General features: G+C 38.2%; 1 protein-coding gene across 2 annotated transcripts in view; it reads left to right on the forward strand.

Annotated features, from left to right (window-relative positions):
- The window catches only part of eva1aa (eva-1 homolog A, regulator of programmed cell death a), a 60,398-nt gene that overhangs the window by 20,455 nt on the left and 19,878 nt on the right, over nt 1-20,065 (forward strand). The window contains exons 4-5 of one of the 2 annotated variants that reach the window (XM_004083462.5): nt 967-1,119; nt 10,126-10,269. In XM_004083462.5, coding sequence (XP_004083510.2) covers nt 967-1,119; nt 10,126-10,269 — 297 coding nt within the window. Of the gene's footprint in view, nt 1-966; nt 1,120-10,125; nt 10,270-16,771; nt 17,264-20,065 lie in introns of those variants that run through there. The other variant, XM_078943064.1, reaches the window with a different exon arrangement.

Below are 20,065 nucleotides of genomic sequence, written 5' to 3' on the forward strand. Positions count from 1 at the left end.
GGGCCAAAATGCACTGAGCTGTGTAGGACTTTTCACTGGAGTGACCACAAGTGAGAGTTAATCCACTGATCCCCTCCTGCTTGATTACATTTTTCTTTCTCCTGGGCCAATCAACAGCTCTTTGTTCAATGTCACTTAACCAGGGACTTCTCAGAGGAAGAAAGAAAGGCAGCGTGGGCTCTAAGTGAGGCGAAACGGGCAGATGTCACTGCCTCTGAAAGGAGAGGTGGATGGAGGAGAGAGGAAGTAAAGGAAAACTGAGAGTGTGTGAGAGGGAACAAGAGCGAATCCATCACCAGGAAATATCCTGCCCATATTATCTTCCCTCTCTTTATTTTGCATTCCTCCACACGGATGGACAAACGGCTGCTGCTGTGTTTTTATTTGCAGGCCATTGGAGCTGCTCTCTGCTGTCACCGGTCGCTTTAGCTGGATGTGTTTGAGGAATGCCTCTGCATGGCTCTACACGTCCACCTCTCCCACCCAATGCTTGCATTGAATGAACCTGCGCCCCCCTTTTTTCCTGCACAATATGTTTGATCAATGTCGCATTCACATTTGACCAGTGGCATGACTCTTTGTTTATTAAAGTCCAAACATCTTTTGATTTGTTTTAAACGTTTTGACAGTGGACTTTTAATTATATTTATAATTATGCTGTTTTTAACCAAAACAAAACAAAAAGTTACTATTTAGGACATAGTTTCTGCAGATTATTAGATAGTTGCCTCTGAGCTGTTGGCAGGGTAACAACCCCGCCCCCTTACCCATCACCTATAACTGAGCTATCTTTTTACAAGCTCTGTTTTTGATTTGAATAAATACTCAGAAATGGAGTTTTAATTTTCCTTATATATATATCCCCTATCATGAGAAAAATTCTACAAGATTATGTTAAAAACACAAAAAGCCCAATTTTTCATCATTGAGTATTTCAAAGACATCAACCCTTTTCCCCATTTACAGGTGAATACAAAAGTAAGGTAGCCTGTGAGGAGGACAGGATGAGGCTGAGCTGCAAACAGGGAATGCAGATTGCCATCTACTCTGCCATGTTCGGCCGCACTCAACAGGGCACGCTGGAGTGCCCCCCTCACCACAGGAGAGCCCCCCCAGTAGGTGAGACATCTTCTCACAATTATTCTAAAGTCCCACTCTTTATGACGGTGCTGTATCTGAACATCCAGTTGTGTTAAAATGTAATTTCTGTGCTCCTACATCCAGGAAAGACTGCTTTTTTGGGCTGGTTTGCTGGGGTGTGTGACTTTATGTATTCTGCTAACAAAATTTCACATGGTCCATAACTCTAAAAAGATTTCATGGTGTAATCAAATTTACAAAATTATGGTTGTTTTATTGCAGTTTAAGATTAGATTTTATGCTTTACAAGATAAACTCAGGCTTCTGAAATAAATATGTAGGAGAGTGTCACACCTTCTCAGCTTTTTTGTTCTCAGACATATCATGGTAAGTGAACCAACAAAAAAAAAAAAATATATATATATATATATATATATATATATATATATATATATATATATATATATATATATATATATATATATATATATATATATTAAAATACAAAGATAAAAAGCAAATACACTTTTTTTTGCTGCTGTTGCAAAACATCTTTAATAAAAAACCCAAAAAAGCCAATTAGAAACAGAAAATCCGAGCAAAAAAACATTAATATTTTCATGCATTCTTAAAAATAAATACGTCTGTACGGTTGTCAAAAAAAAAATTGGTTAACATTGTTGTAATCAAATATTCTAAACATTTAAAGCTAAATAAATGGCCAAAATCGCTACAAGAACCTTAATAAGACCTTTGTGACTGGGTTTGAAGTTGGCTTTAAAGGTGGCACACCCCTGACGCAAACACAAAGATCATGAAGTTTGAACTCATGACTGTGTCTTTTTAAAATCAAGGGTTGTTTTTACTTATTCAAATAATGAGAAAAAAATTACACAGTTGACCCTTAGCATTCCAACTAAAAAGTTTTAAAATTTATTAAAATATATATTTTTTCTTTTACTATTAAACTATTGGTGAAATATACATCAATATACAATCTCTACTAGCATCACTACAAGCCTAGAGTGAAACTACATTTGTAGATGTACGTTTAAATATTTTTTTGTGTTTTTGTTTGAGCTTTAACACACATCATGATGTTAAGGTTGAATCCACTGTTTTCTTTCATCATACCTGGTTTTTTTCATTTAAAAAAAACAAAACACTCTAGACATAGTTGCATCAAGCTGAGAAAACATGCAACTATTAAACTGATGAGTTGAACACGCCAAGACTGGAGCACTTCTTAACAACAAATGCCGTCATAATCTCTACCTAAAACATTTTGTTTAACTCACATTTACTTGTCAGGTCGTTCTGCATTGAAACTATTCCTTTTACAGCTCCTTTGCCTTGGAGGCTTAAGAGGAAACCCACACTTGATGCCAGCACTACGAGCATGTTTACACTTTGGTAATTTGATTTTTAAAAGGATATCACTCCCTAAAACTGCCAGATCTTGTCCAGAACACTTGTTTCGATATATAAAACCAGAAAGAAAAAGATACACACAAGCACCCACACATTGCCAGAGGAAGTGGGTGGGATTAAGATATCCGATGTCAAGCTAAGCTTGTTTTGTTTGTGATTTTATAGTGCAAATGCTTCTTTTATGGATGTGTAGCTTTAAACTGATTCTTGGTTCTGAGGATTTTTGTGGTGTTAGGTTTGGATGTGAGAAATATCTAGTGAGTCCATGGATGTCAATTAGAGATTCGTGCATGAAAAATAATGTTCTGATGGAACATAATTGTTGATACAAAAAGGAGGATACTGGTGGAGTAAAAAATGTTGAAACATGTTGCTCTTTCTAGCTTAGTCTTCGATAAAAAACTATTTAAGGATTAGACAAAAGGTTGTTATGGTTAAGGTGAAATGATGGGGAATGCATTACGTCAATGGCAGGTTTCAACTAATGAAAGAAAAACAAGTGTGTGTGTGATTTTGTGTGCATGCACAGAGGCCTCTTTATGGCAGAGTTGTCAGAATGCAGTTGAAGGCTAAGGCGTTGTTAACCTGTGGGTAATCAGAGCCAGATATAAAGAATGGCTTTGTGTGAGTGTGAGTTTACGTGTGTCTCCATTTCTTATTGTACTCATCCTTAGCATTGAAGCAGGATCCTTCCTGGAGGTAAAACTGAAGTGTGGAGATTTTTTCCCTTGTAAATGGATCATGAATGTGCAACACACGGGTTGTGCATTAATCTGACGTGGCTTGTTTTTTTTTTTAGTTTGAAGCTCAGAATCAAATGTGGCAGCTGGTGTCATCGCTGATAAACTTTTTTTTTCTAAAGTCCAGCTCCAATAATCTTTTGATACACATTTAAAAGTGTCCCCAGTGGTGTCTTAAGTATGATTATGTCGTTTTTCAAAATCCAAAAACCTGTGTAATTTTCTGGGACGTAATTTCTGCAGAAGCATGGAGTAAGCCATCCCCCCATTTCCCATCATCCATCTGTCTACAGGCCAGTTTACAGCACCTTACAATTCTAACTAACATTATTGCTGGAGCAAAAATGGCGAGCAATATTGGAGCTATCCAGAAGTACAGTTTGGAGCCAGATTCCAGCTCAGACAAGGAAAACCAAGACGTAAATGGATCTATTTGTCTCTAAGCAAATGCATGGGAATGCACTTGAGCAGGGACTTTGTGACCTAATGATTGCAGCACCTACCTCGATGCTTTTTCCAACTGCAAGCTTTTGTCTGCTCCTGATTCACACAATTTGATACTCAGAATTGCAATTTTGAGCTTAATTTCCTTTTCAAAGGTCTTCCATCATCAGAAAAATGCCACAAGAACATATTAAAAACACCAAAACCATAATTTTGTATTGGTCTATAAAGGAACAATATGTTGAGGTTGTGTGGACTGGTAGGAGTTTTTGCACCACAGCTACCCACAAACCACCTCTGCAGCCTTTTCCAAACAGCCTCATAGAGTGGGATTTTCCCGGGACTTCTTCACCTTTGATGTGGCCTCATTGTCACCAGTAGTAGGAACATAAACGTGTTTAGCTTTCTGTCATATCCTAAAGTTTTTCTTAGTCACAATATACATCAGTTTATTTAGGATCAACTGAGCAATCATGTTCTTTAAAGACTCGAATAAGGTTTTGTTAATCTAATGATCTCCTCCTCCTTGCCAAGCTTCTGATGTATGAGATGTCGACCTTTTCTCTCAGACTCAGTCTCCACCTGCCCAGGTGAACTGTGCCTAATGATGTAGTGAAAGATTGTACAATAGGTTGCTTGTGAGCTAGATTCCCTGCTTAAAATCTTCTTGTAGAGTTTGTTTTGTCCCCTTCAGAGGCCTTTACTGTACTTTAGCTGTTAAGAGGAGCTATCTGATTTCTTGTTAAATCCATAAGCCCTGAAGAGAATCTAACAAACAAAAACCAGCTTTGACACAGACATGTGCTCACGAAAGGAAAACCGCTTTGATCATGTCTCATTTTTTGGTTTGGGTGGGGGTGTGGTGGCATTGGGGTAAATTCTTGGCGGTAGCAGTGAATCCTCAAAGGAAGTGACCTGCCTCCTCTCTTACCTTCCCCAGAAGCATGCACACATTTTAACATCTTAATACCCCTCCTACAGCTCATGCTGGTTCCAAAATAATGTTATTTTCCTTTTGAGGCGGATGTTTTTGTACTGTTTGTGTTTGTTTTAAGCTTAAAACATACTGATCTGTCTTTTAAACCTTTATTTAAGTTGCTTTTACAGCTTTTTAGTGCATCTGCCCTTAAATTAAGAGTAACTTTGATACAAAAATCAAATGTCAGTGCAGTGTTACAGTCAGAAAATTAACAGTTTGGGTTGTTTAAGCTGTGCTACCATACAGGAACATCCCTGTTAAAATTTTGTTGTAACCAAGAATTTGCAACAGCATAACATTGGTTTACAGGTTCAGTAATATCATATGCATATACAGTTGACCATTTATTTTATTGTTTTGCTTCTTTTCTTGGATTATTTGGTGAATGTGCATATGTTTATCTCTTGTGGTAGACATTTAGTCTAGACATGTCCAATTAGTTCAATATCAAGAGGGCCTATACCAAACAAGACATGATGTCAATACTGCAAGCTAACTGGGAAAGAACAGTTTGAATAATTGACAGTAACTTTGGTAAACACGTATTTAGATGTATTTGTTTCTGTGAAGAAATGAAAAGTATACCATCGCAATAAAATGTTCATTGAAGAGTTTGGATTTAATGTTATTAAAATGGTTCAAAGCATGTCAGGCCTAACGGTTGGCCCTCAAAAATTTTCACGTTACCCAATCTGACCCTCTTTGCAAAACTTTTGGATACGCCTGTATATAAGTGTGTTTCTGCAGAAGTGAACCATCATTCAAGGTAAATTTATGACTGTGAGTGTGTGTGGTGGTAAGGAGTAGTGTCAAATTTCTTATAGGAGTCCACAGAAGACACTCAGCATTTCTAGGCCCTTTTATTGTGTCAGCGTCGCGTCTCTGTGACCAAGTTTTGAAGACTCATATCAGTGTACATGCTTGTATAGCGGATGAGTCAAAGTGAAAGAGGAGATGAGTACTTATGACAAGGTTGTCCGGGTATTGTACTGCGATTCCAGGAAAGATGTGCGTGGGCAGAAGGGATTGGGAGGAGTCTTCTGGTTACATCTATATTGTGTGTTCATACCGGCGAGTCTTGAGGGTGGAAAAACATGAGAAACAGCCAACCAGAGCAGATTTATACATGCACATCTTCCAAGGCTACCAACTCCTATCATCGGGGCTCTGGGACAAGTGAAACCCAGCAGTCAGTGTCAAAACACTTGAGATTTTCCTTCATCTGTAATTGTCATGCTTCATCTTCAATTGAGATGATGGTTGCATTTTAAAATAAATCAGTACAATTTGACAAAGCGTTACTCAAACCAGCATTTTCGGTGGCAACAAGCAGGCAGCAAGTTGGGTATTTTGATCGGATGATTGATGTTACAAAAGCTGTGAGCTCAGGTGCTGCTGGTACAGACTATCAGATCAACAGACTTCAAAAGCATGCAAGATATGGAAACAAACATCTGGAACTGATGAGTTCCCCTTACCTGCTGTTGCCTTTTCACTGTGTGTCAGGAGAAACTCAACAGTCTTCCTTTACATCTTGGTTTCAGCGTTTCAGTCATCAGTGAGAGTAGAGCCTTCTATGTGACATCATCCACATTGTTGGACAAGATGTAGACCTACAATGCAGCTCAGAATGGAGCTGTTTGTGCACAGACTATACAGACCTCTACAGATCACCAGATGTAATTTTCACAACTGTGCCTAATGCTGATAAGCTCACGATGGCTGCATCTAGAGATGGATGGTTTCTGATAAGTTAAAAAGATAACCTCAAAGGGAAATACATACGTTTTCCTTAATAAAAACTTTTCGTGGAACCCATCAATGAGATCCTAGTAAAATTGTTCTATCCATCCATCTTCAGAACCCGCTAAGAAAGATCCCGAAAACCTGAATGAATTTAAAAAAAACTATCATTTTTTAACAGTATATTATTATTCATATTTGAGAAATTCTACATGATATTAATAAATAAAAAAAAATCGGAGTTGTGCTTTTGATATTCAAAATTACAAGTCTTTAAGGCATTTATTAGAATAGCTGACTAGAAATAAAACAATTGGTACACAGTTCATTAAAAAAAAAACACGATCATCCTCAGTGATTGCATGTAGATCTTCCTCCAAAATTCCCCCCAAAATAATTTTGTCAGAGTGATAATGTTCTCTGCAAGAAGACTGTCTTGGTTTTTATTCCCCCTTTTAGGGTATTTATACGTTTTAAAGGTTAAGCTACTATGGCAATGTCAAAAGTGGCTTTTTTGACAAACTTGTTGATTTTGTCTCCATGTTTTGTGACTTTCTAGACCCTTTGCAATAATAAACAAATATTTGTTCAGACAATTTTGAGATGTTGTGTTGCATTACTTTATCCCATTGCAGGAGATTAGCAAGCAAGAGTTGAAAGTAAAATAAATTACTAATTTGATTAAAAAATATACTGGAAGTGCTGCAAAAAATATATATGATTTTATGCCCTTTTTCTTCTCTAACAACTTTCGATAAACTAAGTTCAATCTAGCAAATATGGTAATTGCATGAGAAACTTTCCTTTTAATGACTTGGCAATGCAAGGAATAGCCTCACAGTGGGTGTTTGCTGTGTTTTGTTGTAATGTTGCATGTAAAAGTTCTATAGGTAAGTGCTTGTGTTTGTTTCAGAAACGCCTCCCTTTCCTGAGCTGGAGCTTTTCTTGACTCCAGTCCTTCTTTATTCACTATAGTGCTGCTGTTGTTAGACATGTGGAAGACAGAGGGGCGGTTGCACAGTCTGGGGAAAGATTTTGGGGCAAAGGTTAGGGGTAACAGGGGTTATTCATGCCTTTCTCTGTGCGCTTTTGTGCATGCGTGTGTGAGCGAACACGCTGTTCAATGCTTGTCTATGTTAAAACCACTAATGAGAGCCTGGGGAACTCAGGCCTTTGGGAATTCCCTCTAAATAAATGCTGTGTTGGTGGTTGATATGTCAGACATTTCCATGCTCTTGCTTTGCATCTATCAGAATGTGAGGAGTGAAACCCCCCTGCTGTGTTCTTTGAATCCACTACTCAAATTGTGCCTAAAAATAGCTAACAGAATTATTGTTCAGTTTTAAGTATTTTATATTCACTATTTTTTTAAATGACCATATATACCTAAGTTACACCACAAAAAACAACAATAAAATGTGAAAATTCAATTATTTTAATAGTGAAAAGCTAGCAGCTGTAAAACTTACAGGTTTGACATGAATATATCTAATAACCTTAACATTATCACAAATTTATTTTTGATTTATAATGCATTTATTTTGTAATTCTCAAAACATGACATCAAACTGTACGGTTATGAATAAAAAATAAAAGAGGACAGCAAATAACGTTATATCCCTTGCAGATGATCAGGTTTATGGCGGAAACAATACCCTTGTATTCAATGGTTCCTTGGTTTAGGGTACCTGCTGTCTTAATCCGTCCTCAGGATACATTTCTGCATGTGATTCCAGGTAATGTTCATGCGCAGCTGTGATGTATGTAGATCCTTAATAAAGGAGAAAATTGCTGTAATTTGAGTTAGAATGCAGAATATACTATTGACATAACACTTAAATGCAGTTCTGCTGTTTATCTAACCAGTTATGTGTATTTTATTTACACAAGTTGAGCAAAACATGCATGCAAAAACTGGACATAATATTTATTTTATTGTTGAAATCTCTGACTGTTTCCTTGAAATTCCTATTATTTCTTACTACCTAATTTTAGTTAGTACATACTTTTTACACAGAGTTTAATAGTTAGCTTTCCTCTGTTACAGTAAGTTAAGTCTTGATGTTTTTTTTGTTTTTAACAATTTCTCATGTTTAAGTTAAATTATGTTTATGAGGGTTTAAAAGTTAAATTATCCGTTATAAAAAAACAAATGGTCAACTCTATATGCATATGATATCTAGCATTTAGTCCAGCATTACATTTGAGTCTTGCAAAATCCAACACCCTGAAGTAACTTTTCCTGACTATATTCTGTAATTAAAACAAAAGTGATCAAAATACCCTAATAAGACAATGTTGTACTTCTTTTTAAAACAACAACAGTGATGAAGATGCTTTGTCTGTATTAATTTCCCTGCAAACTAAATAAAATACAACAAAATAATGTATAAAAACAGTTATAGTGAGCTGCAATAAAGCACTCCTCATCAAAAATACTTATGGTCCACTCAAGACTTATTTCAAACCGCAGTAACAATGGGAACTGTGCAACCTTTGAGGTGTGCCGATTGTTATCCAGTTTCACCACAGTTTCCCACAGGCTTGCCCCCACTAGATCTTGGCTGGAAATTCCAGTGCGGCGGCCCCTGCTGAGGAGAGCCGGGGTACCCCCATGAAACACAACTAAGTGGGAATTAGAGCTCACACCAAAGAAAACTTCAATGATTGAAGTGAAAAAAATACTGCAACTTAAGTTATTGATATCAACAAGAAAATGACTTTTTACGATGATAAAGAAGAACCAATACAGCTTTACAGAGACTTTCCAGTGTTGAAAACACGCTTGACCACTAGATTACCCTCCTGACGACGCCATCTGACCTTCGACCCGTGCTGTCATTTTTTTGTGGCTTGTTGACATGTGAGCGTGGTCTTAAGCAGCCCTCTTTTTTTTTAATTCAGCTTTTTCTCTCTTGGAGAGTAACCAGGGCTGACCGTGTGGCACCTTAGTGTCCACTTTCAAAGGCTTGTTTTCCTCTGTTGTTATTGTCCTTTAAAAGAAAAGTGAAGGTCTGAAAGGGCACCCATGCAAAACTCATGCATGTACAGATTCTTAAAAGATACAACAGGAAGTTCCTCTTTTTTGGTTTCAAAGTTCACCAGAGGTTAGTTTGAGAAAAAGAGAGGCAAATTTACAAAAACTTTTACATGATGTGTGCATCTTTATTACCCCCCCCCCCTGCTATTTGAATAAAAAGGTATTGATATGTTCAGCAAAGCGTGTTGAGCTTGGCACCAAATGCAGGTCTTATCTCTGCATTCACGCTCTCCAGATGAGTGCTGCCAGTGAAACGTTCCAAAGAAGCTGCCAGGTTCTTAGTGATGATGTATGAGAGGCCCATCCATTACTTTGTCACACACAAACACACACAAACACTCCGGGATGGATCGGGTATCTCTTTAGACAATGTCGGGCCCCAGGAAGCTTTGCTTTTGTGGGTCTGATGGAGACCCAGCACGAGATGGAAGTGAAAGAAAACTTTTGTGGGTGCAAAAACAAAATAGAAAACATTTCATCTGGCAAATATTATTCAATTTAATGATTAATACATATGCTGATGATATCAGTTTGTGCCTGCAGTCTACAACCTTTAAAAAAAACAGCCTTCTCTTCAGTTCTTACCTCTATATTTTGGCAAATAATGGCATTTCTCACTATTTTACATTGAAGTTTCCTCATAAGAGCTATTCTCTTTGATTAAATAGAATGCCAGTCATCAGTGGCCCTGCAGGTCCTCACAGCACGCTGTCAAGGAAAGAAGAGTTGTCTGATCCGAGCCTCCACCAGAGAGTTTGGAGATCCATGTTACCCTGGCATCAAGAAATACCTCAGCGTCATCTACACTTGTGGTGAGTCCGGTCTCTTTATTCTATTTTCTTGCCACCAGGGGGGGATATTTGCTGGCTGATGTACCACAAACCTGCATTAGCAGATAATTGTTTCTTTAGCAGTTCTGTTAAAGTCAAGGAAATATACTACAGTGCTGGTGCTTTTGGAAGCTTGCTGACTTTTTTCCCCCTCTTAAATGAAACTCAAAACTTTTTGTCCCCAAAACTAGTTTTGGCATTTCAAAATAAAATAATTCTGGCAACTACATAAAAAAGGCTATGATGCTCAAACTTTTATTGTTTTTTTATCTTCAGGTTTCTCTTTGATATTTGCGAATAAGGGAGACTGAAGAACTTCCTTCTTTATCCCTTCTTCAGCCCTGGGGTTAATCCTGAACTATCAAGGCTGTAATTCATTGACCGCAGGGTTAAGAAAAGAAGCTCAAACGTTCACACACTTGCATATATATTATCCAGATGCCTCTAGCAACAGGAACGGATCAATCAGCACAGTGGCATGATGTCTCCAACAAAATCACTGGCCCAAGGACCAAAAAATTATACAAGACTCGCTCCAACACTCAACATGTCAGGCAATAATTCAATTCAAATTTTAGACTGGAGATCTTACTTTGTCTTTTGTTGTTGCCTCTGGGCCCACGCAGATTTATCGGTATTCATCCTCTTGCATCATTAAGCTCCAAATGTTATAATTTAGTTTTTCACCACTATGATTTAGTCTTTATCTAAGAAATAAACAGCCATTTCAGGCAAAGATACACAGACAGGTCAGTGGTGTTTATGCAGCCATTAGGCCGGAATCTTTGTCTGACCTCCCTTATCTGGCTCTGATAGCAGAGCATACTATCCTGACGGCTCTGGTGCTGAGCTGGGTTAGTCGGTGTGTTTGTACAGTCAGGCCAGAGAGCGGGAGGATGTGAAGCTGCTAGAACATACAGGGGAGGTCATGTCGTCCAGGAGGAGTGTGCACACTGTGTTCTGATCTCAGAACTTTGAATCTACATCCGTTTGGGTGATGAACATGCAGTCCCTCGTAGCTTTCATGTCAAGAGCAGTGTTCATTGTAAAGGATGCTTTTTCACAGATGTTATAAGATCTACTACAACGAAAATTGTGTTTTTGGTGTGTTCAACATAATCTTGTAGTATTTTTCTGATGATGGTGGCTACAAACTGAGGGGATGTAGGAACTTCAAGATCAAACTGATAAGAACCACAAAGAAAAGTTTCTGTGTGTCGATGTGTGGCACTAAACTTTGGAACGGGTTAAGTAATGAGCTCAAACAATGTTCAAATATCAAAATATTCAAGAAAATGTATAAAGAAACTCTGATTTCAGGATATGAAGATAGGAGTTAATGATCAACAGGTGTTTGAATAATTCCAAATCCATGCGTGAACTTGATTGTGGTGAAATAATCAAAGCTCTTTTAATTACAACCAATGAGTATTAAATAATAATGTGCAATAATGATTACTGAAATGTTTTAATTCGAATCAAGCTATCAATTGCTGTTTGTTTACTTGGTTTGCAATGTGTAGCAATAATTAATGGTTTATTGTGATAATGTGTTCTAATGATAATCAATGATTATAACATATCGGTACCGTTACTGTTTACTGAAATTGTGAATGAATGTTTTCTGAAGATAATCAATCATCAATAGGCACTGGATTTTTTTACTTGAAGAGAATCTTATCTGACCAGAACCGGATTACAAAAACTGTAAAACTATAAAATGAATTAACTCAGTAGGGGTGGGATTATATAAATTTGCTTCTTCCCACTCCTTTTCAAGCAATAAATCAAGCTCTACTTGACTTTAGTTATTGATCACTGTATTTAATTAAGCAAAATGTGATTTAAGTGACTTTTTTGTTTTGTTTTGTTTTATTTTCTGTCTTTTTAAACTCTGCATTTCAACATTTTTGTAATGAGTTTGATAAATATGTTTAATTTCTTTACTGCTTTGACTACAGTGCTTGATATAAATCAATAAATCAAATCAAAATGGAGCACATATATAAAGAAATTTAAGCTTGTTGTATCAGGAGCAGGCAAAAAAATGCAGTCGGAAAAAGCTTCTATGTTGTGACATACATGCTACAATCGACGGTCCACAAGTTTCCTGCTCCGCTCCATTCCGATGCATCCACACGTCTTCGTTTTCCTCGCCTGAGCTGGAATCCAACTGTACGGTTGGATTGCAACCATAATGTTATATTGGGGTTGTAAGCGGCTTTAAGCTAACAGGAGAGCATGTAAACAGATGGATGATGGGAAATGGGGGTGGCTTACTTGTCATCAACAGTTCCACCTACAATTTACAGCCGAATTTTTAATGAACTACTGCAAAAACTATCTCCTGGAAAATAGCATAATCACGATTAAAAAAACACTGTGAAGGCTTTAAAATTGCTCAAAAGAGGATTGAATTGGGTCTTTAGGTGTGTTGTCAAAATGAGTGATCGTTTGCAGCTTTACAAGTTTTTACTTTCTGGCAGAAGTATGGTTTGCCTCAGTGATTATGTGCATATGCATTAGCAGAGTCACTATCAGCCTCAGCTTTCCTGCAATTCATGAAGCCATCAGCTGACAAGCTCCAGCTTCTTCCTCACACAGCCCCAGGGACAGACTCGCTCTTTAGAAAGAACAGAGGAGCAAATGGCTTGGAACCTGCCATCAGTCTCCGTGCAGATTAAACACGCTCCTCACAGCCGCCAACCGCCAGGCCTCATTTAAATCTCCTTCTCCAGGAGGAAGTCCCCTTGATTGTTTGTCATAAAAGCTCCCGCAGGACTTCAGTAGAAATGTAGCTCTAACTTTTTCTTTGTTTTCAAACGCTGACCTGTGCCTGCAGATGTTGACATGAAAACTGACCTTTTACTCTGTTTGCAGGAATCTCAGAACTTAAATAATATGATGCAATGATGTAATATAGAGATGTAATATAAGTGGATTACCCCGCCAGTGTTTTCTGCTGTCGTGCAGTGTTTTGGTTGCCTCACCATGACGGATTTATAGCAACCCGGGGAAAATAAAGTAAGATAAAGACGTATTTCAGGGGTTTCAGGGTTGGATTTTTCTCTGTTGGTTATATATGTGCACCCACATACACACATGCTTGTGACTCCAGCTGTTCGCACACATTTAAGTCGTTTTAGTTTTGCAGACTGGAGGAAGAAAATGTTTGTTTTGGCTTAACTCGCCTCAGTTTTGCCGACTGTGTGGGCAAATAGCGGCTGGCATCCATCATTCCTCCTTGGGATTTTTCAGTGGTTATGTGTGAGCTGCACTACATTCTACAAACATTAAAACAAGTTCAAAGTATCCTTCGACTCATTGGTTGAGAAAATTAGGTTGAGAAAAACCGTTGAAGCAATGCAGCACCACAAAATTCAAAGGGGGCAAAGATTGAATAAAACAAAACGAAGCAACGAGAGGCAGAGAAAAGATGGCCAATAGTAAACCAGGTCCCTGATCCTGATCCAACCAAGAAAGCGTTTTTGGTGTTGGCTTCACTAAGAGATTACCATCTTTTTGAAAACTGAAGTACTTCAACTGCACTAATTACCATCATGCAATATCCTGCAGCGTTTATGTTGGGACAGTTGACAATCCTGTCTATAATAATTAAAGCTTTAGTCACATTCAAACGCTTGGGGTGCTGCAGGTTTTTAGGTTGTCCAGGTCCATGGAGGGGCCGTAGAAAGGAGGGGCTTAAGGGGAGCAAAGGTCTGTCTTTAAGCTTGTGCTGCCACCTCAAGATATGTCATGAAAATCAAACGTACAATTGTCGTGCGTGTGGCAAGTGTATTTGGAAGTATTTGTAAGAATAATGTAAGTGGCACCCACTGATGGGCGTTCAGGAGACATTGAATACACTATTTTATTTAAGTACACACTATTTACCATTGATACAATTGATATTTCTCTGTCTTTTCCTACTGTTTGTCCGCCACATTCAGTTGGAACAAATGTTAAACAAATCTTACTCCAGGGCTTTTTCTTTCACAGCTCTATTCCGACATATGAAAGACTTTGTGTCATATAATTTCGGACAGTCACAAACTACTATTATTCATTTCTTCTCCATGATCAATTTTCGAACGCTTGCCACTTCCTTGAGTTAAAAGGCATGCCATCCATACGTCACTACCAAATCCAAGCCCCTGATTGGTCAAAGTTCAACCTGGTTTAACTTTGAACGTGCTTTCAATTGTTCCGTGTTTTGTAGATTGAGCCCAAAAACAGGCATAGAAATGCATGATCGCGAGAGTTTTGGACAAAGAAACACATGTTGACACACATTGATATAGACTTTTCATTGTAAGTGGCTACTTGAACGCGCAGACGGTGGTGTGATCATAGCTACGTATGTTTGATAATCCATATGCTACAGATTTATCTGATAGTATGATATAACCTGGAGCAATATTTGCAAGATTTGTTCCGCTTCAACATTTCACACTAAGTCTCTTTCAAATGAAGGGGGCAGACCAAATAGCACAAAAAGAAGAGCAAACGCCTCCCTGCCTTCTTCAATGTTAACACCATAAGCTAAACATGCGTTCAAGAATGCGTGCTCAGCCCGTTTTTGAATACTATTCAAATGCCCTGTGTGTACGTAGCTTTAGGTAGACATCTATCCTTAACCTTTAAGTAAAACCTTTTATTTTAATCTAGTGGTCAATCTTAGCTAGACAAACAGATCCAAACCCTGCAAATGGTTAAAACTGGCAAAAAGAAAGCAAGCAGCATTCCACCTGTACACTTCAACTTTATACACCCAGACAACTCAGTAAACAAAGAAAGGAAGTAAAATCTAGATACAGACAGATAATAGCAGGTGAACTGATAAGTGTGAAAGAATGAGAGCCACTTATACTAACTGGCTGTGACTGATTCACTGAGGCTTTCGAAAGCCCTGCTAGATTCATTTGCGAATATTTCAGCGTGCATTCATAAAGGGAACTAGAGCACAAAAGACAATCTTAGCATGTAAGTCTCTTCCTGCCCGTATGTTTGTCCTGCTAACTCAACAGTAGGAACTTTGTTTAAAATCCTTAGTGCCCTTAACGAGACCGAAGGCCATATTAACAATGATGTCTCCTGGAACTGGTGACAAAGAGTCGCTTCAGTAAACTCTCTTAGGTCTGCCTTTCTGCAGCTGCGAGCCAAAGCCACTTATGTCCAAATCACTGTTCCAGCTCTTTCCAGTGGGGAGGAATGTCCTGCATTCAGCTCGCTCTGTCTTCTTTGGGAAAGTAGCATAATAGTGGCATGCTGTCACACAAACATAAAACAAAGTGTTTGTGTAGAGTGAGGCACTGTGCATAAATAGTTTATCCTTTTATTTTTCTATTTTCCTAAATTAGGAACAGCTTCCTTGTTGAGTTTTTAAAAACGTAGTCTGACGTAAATTGTGTTTTTTGGTGTTTTTAACATGTTTTTGTGGCGTATTTCTTCTAAAAGAGAACATATATAAAGAAAATTGAGCTTAAAATTACATTTCAGAGTGCTTTTTTAAATTCAAAACCAGAAGAAATAATTCCTTTGTATAAAGCTTGTAGGTGTAACAAAAAAAAAATATGGAAAGCCAGCTTCCTGCTCTGCTCCATTCTGATACATTTGCTTCTAGACGACTAGACCCATGTACATCTTCCTCGTCTGAGCTGGCATTTGCCTCAAAACTGTATGGCTGGATAACTCCAGTAGTGCTCACCAGTTTTGTTGCAATGGTAATGCTAGGTTGGGATTGTAAGGGGCTGTAAGCTAGAGGGGGAAAAGTGTAAATAGATGGATGATGGGAAGGGGATGGGCCCACTCCATGCCAAAAGTCCCACTCACAACTTAGAGACAAATTTTGGATGTACTGCCGCTCTGCAGAAACTATGTCCTAGAAAACGACAGTTTTTTTGTTGTTGTTAAAAATGTCATAAATTAAAGACTACTGAAAACGCTTTTAAAATATATTAAAAGATGATCAGAGTAGGAGTTTGACTGCAAATAATCTGATCTCTGGATGACTTCATGCTGCCTAATTTAACTGGCTTCACAAACTGTGTACACCACTGTTTCTGAATCCCTCCGTCAAAACAAACACCCTCCCGCGCTCTTGAGTCTGTCGTTTTTGTTTTCATTTGCGTGGAGTTTTGAATCAGATGGAAGGAGCAGATTAATGCGCTCCAGTTTTTGGCTGGTTTCAGTTTTCTTCCCGCGTTCCAGCACAGCAGCGGAGATTAAGAGAGTGGGCAAACTTTGTGTGTGTTTCTGTGTGTATAGAAACACAAAACAGTAAGTGAATGATCCCCTCCAAAAAGCTTCTAAGTATAGTGAACAAGATTTTTGGTGAGACTCAAGGAAAGTTGAATGAAATGATTTCCTGGAGCTATTCATGTTTTTTTGTGTTTAAATACTTTTCATGTCACACACTCATTATACACAGTCCTCCTCCCCTCCTGACTTTTTTCCCTCCCCTTTTACTCCTCTTTGACTGCTCACTCATACAGCAGAGGAGGTGGACACCACACACTTCCCTCTCTGTCCCTCCCCTCGTTGGCGCTCTCTCCTGCTGTCACATTCCAGTTGTTTAAAGCTGGGTTTAACTTTCACTCTCATCGCGAGCAGGGAAGATAGTGGAGCCAAAAAGAGGGGAACTTTTATTCACTTTGTTGAGAGCAAGAAGGAAGAACAACAGAAATTTGGCTTCAAAGTGGGAGTCACCTTAAAGGAGCGTACCTTCTTAAGGGGGCTTTTCTTTTTTTTTCTTTTTTTGTTTGCCCTCTCTCCTTGAGTTTCCTTTTTCTGGTAAGACTCATGGTGGACTGTTTCATGTGAGCCCCTTGTTTTATGGTAAAGCCAGCTCTCCTGGCGGGACAGCGAGGAGGAAGAGGAGGAGGAGCACGAGGGGGTAGTGTTTGACAAGGCAGGCAGCCGCACACAGGCTCAACAACAAGCCTCATTCTTGGATTTTCTTTTCAGCTATGTGTATGTAAGTGTCACCTTCTGACTGAACCTAATGCTGAGTGTCTTTGCTGTGTTTCTGCTGCTTCTTTAGTGTCTGATATCTGAACTTCATCCTCTAAAACTCAGGTTTAAATAAGTTAATCTTGTGTTTTCAGTTGAATTTCAAGTTCATTGTGTTTGCTGCTCAGATTTCTTCTGAAACTGGAATAGTAAAACTGTGTTCAGGAGCTTTAGAGGAAGATTGGAAAAGTTTGCCTCAAAAAAAGGAAGCTGCTGATTCCACATTCTGACACAGGAGTTGAATTTAGAAGGAGCTAGATAAAGGAGATCTGTTCACACAGATAACCACCTTGATGCCTGTCAGCAGTGGTACCCATAATAGCTGCATGTTGTTTGTGTATTGTTGAATGTGACCATACATGGTCAGCATTTTTCCTTAATGAAACAGCTCTATTTGGCAGGAGTTTAACTCTGTCGTAATCAACCACAGAGAGTTTTACAGCAAAATGTCAGGAGCAGAGAACTGTTCACTCAGCAAAGATGACTGCTGAGTCAGGACAACAAACTCCTTACTAAACATGAGTCTTTATTTTCCTTTTAATTCATCATTATGACTTCTAGTTATTGTTAAACTGATGGGACATCAATTTAGACCATTTTGTTTTCAGTGGTTTGTCATTATTAGTATAGATTAACAAGTTTAAAATATGTTAATAATTCATTCATTCATCTTCTAAACCCGTTTTATCCCTCTTGGGGTCACGGGGCTGCCGGAGCCTATCCCGGCCACTCGTGGGTGAAAGCAGGAGACATCCTTGACAGGTTGCCAGTCTGTCGCAGGGCCACACAAATCACACACCCATTCACACTCACATTCACACAAGGGGCAATTTAGAGTAACCAATTAACCTATGAAGCATGTTTTTGGATATGGGGAGGAAGCCGAAGTCCCCAGAAAAAACCCAGAAAAACATGGGAGAACATGCAAACTCCACGCAGAAAGGTCCCCCATTGGTGTTCTGTTCAAGGTCCCCCAGCCGGGACTTGAACCGGAAGCTGTCAGGCAAGAGCACTAACCACTGTGCCCCCATGCAGCCTAATATCTTAATTATGTGGTTCCAATAACATTATTTATTATCAAAATGATGGCTCATAATGAGCACTTAAGCAATTATTCTTTTTTTTTGTGAGAATAAAAAGTCAGGGGAGAATACTTTTTTTCCTGTGTCTTTTTAGAAGTGATCCTTTTTTCAATTTAACTACAAAATTAAAAGTAAAATTTACAACTGATGTTGCCACAAGATACAGCACAAAGAATGTCAAACCATGCAAACAATACAAATATTTATGAATGTTATGATTTTATTATACGAAACGAAAGCAAAGTTTGTACAGATTGTTCTGGATTGGAATCTTTTTAATCCCTCATCTTAAATATTTTCAAGTGTCAATCATTCACCATATCAAATACCTTAAGTTAGATGATGTATCTGTCATGCAAGATTCTTTCCTGGAATCCAGAGTGTGCTTTTGCAGTAACGTCCCCTGCATACATTGGTGCACCATGTGGTCCAATGTATGGAGCCTTGAGAAAATCCAGAGAGCTTCTGAGAACAGACTATGGAGCAGTCAGGGCCTAAACTCCTAAACGACTAAATGTTTTTGGTGACTGGACTTGTTTCTTGCTTACAATCGTTTTAAATATCAGTATTGTTTGATTGCATTATCTCCTAGAAATGCTTTTTTGTTTTGTATTAGTAATGCATCCCTTCTTCATACAATCTAGTAGTTCTGGCTTTTCCATCACAAACCACAAGGAACAATGTGTTATAATTTATGAATTATTCTGTCATGTGTGTTCAAGGAGGAGAGCAATACGCCAAAGTTTGACGGCACACTATGTGAGGTCACTCAAGTTTTCTTGTTGACCGTTCTTATTAGTGCTTAAAAGACGTCTTTGTTTTTCTGCAACTAGCTCGTCGTCTGCTATTTTCTTCCTCTCTGACAGTTTCTTGATAATCTGTGTGGATCTGTGTCCGGCTTTAGATCCCACATAGCAGTTCATTTGTGATTCTGATGACTTCCTGCAGTTTCATTCTCCTCGCTGGGTTTTGCCTCATTTTTACATCCTTTCACCCTTGTTTTAATCAAGTGGTTTTATTTACTTTGTCTAGTCTGACTGGAACCGGCACTGCATCAAGGTTTGGCCTGGTTCTCTGGCCTCTCGCTCTGTGTTTCTGTCAACCTTTGGGTTGGTTTTCAATCCTTTTCTTCTGAGTTCTGTTTTTAAAACACAGCATGCATCCCTAATGGCTTCAACTCTCCTATGGAGGTATTTTCTTTTCCCGTCTTTGTTACACTAAGTTTCCATCCTTTTCTCCATTTTTCCTAATTCTTTAAAAACTATTTGGAGTGCTAAGGGAGGGTGAGTTGTTGCTTTTCATTCTACATCCGATTTTACAATGCCTGCTTCCTGAAAATACAAAAAATACCTTTACTGAAGATAAGACACATACATTTTCTTTGACAATAGGCTAGTTCATATTAAAAGTTGTTAAAAAAAATAAAAAATCTATGATATTCATTTTTTTACCGTGCCATGTCACATGTCATCCTGCATTAATTTAAACTTACTTTTAAAAAATTCAACCAACATTAAAATATTCTGTAAGAATATTTCAGAAATATTTGCTTGCACTACAGTTATGACATATTTGATAAAAACTGAATACAAATTTAAACTCAATAAAAAAAATTTTTTTAAACTGTAAGGAAACACTTAGAAAATGTCATTTAAAACGACAACAGTTACAAAAAAATGTCATTT

The sequence above is a fragment of the Oryzias latipes genome, chromosome 24, assembly GCF_053564925.1.
Source record: "Oryzias latipes strain Hd-rR chromosome 24, Olatipes_Hd-rR_3.1".
Taxonomy (NCBI): domain Eukaryota; kingdom Metazoa; phylum Chordata; class Actinopteri; order Beloniformes; family Adrianichthyidae; genus Oryzias; species Oryzias latipes.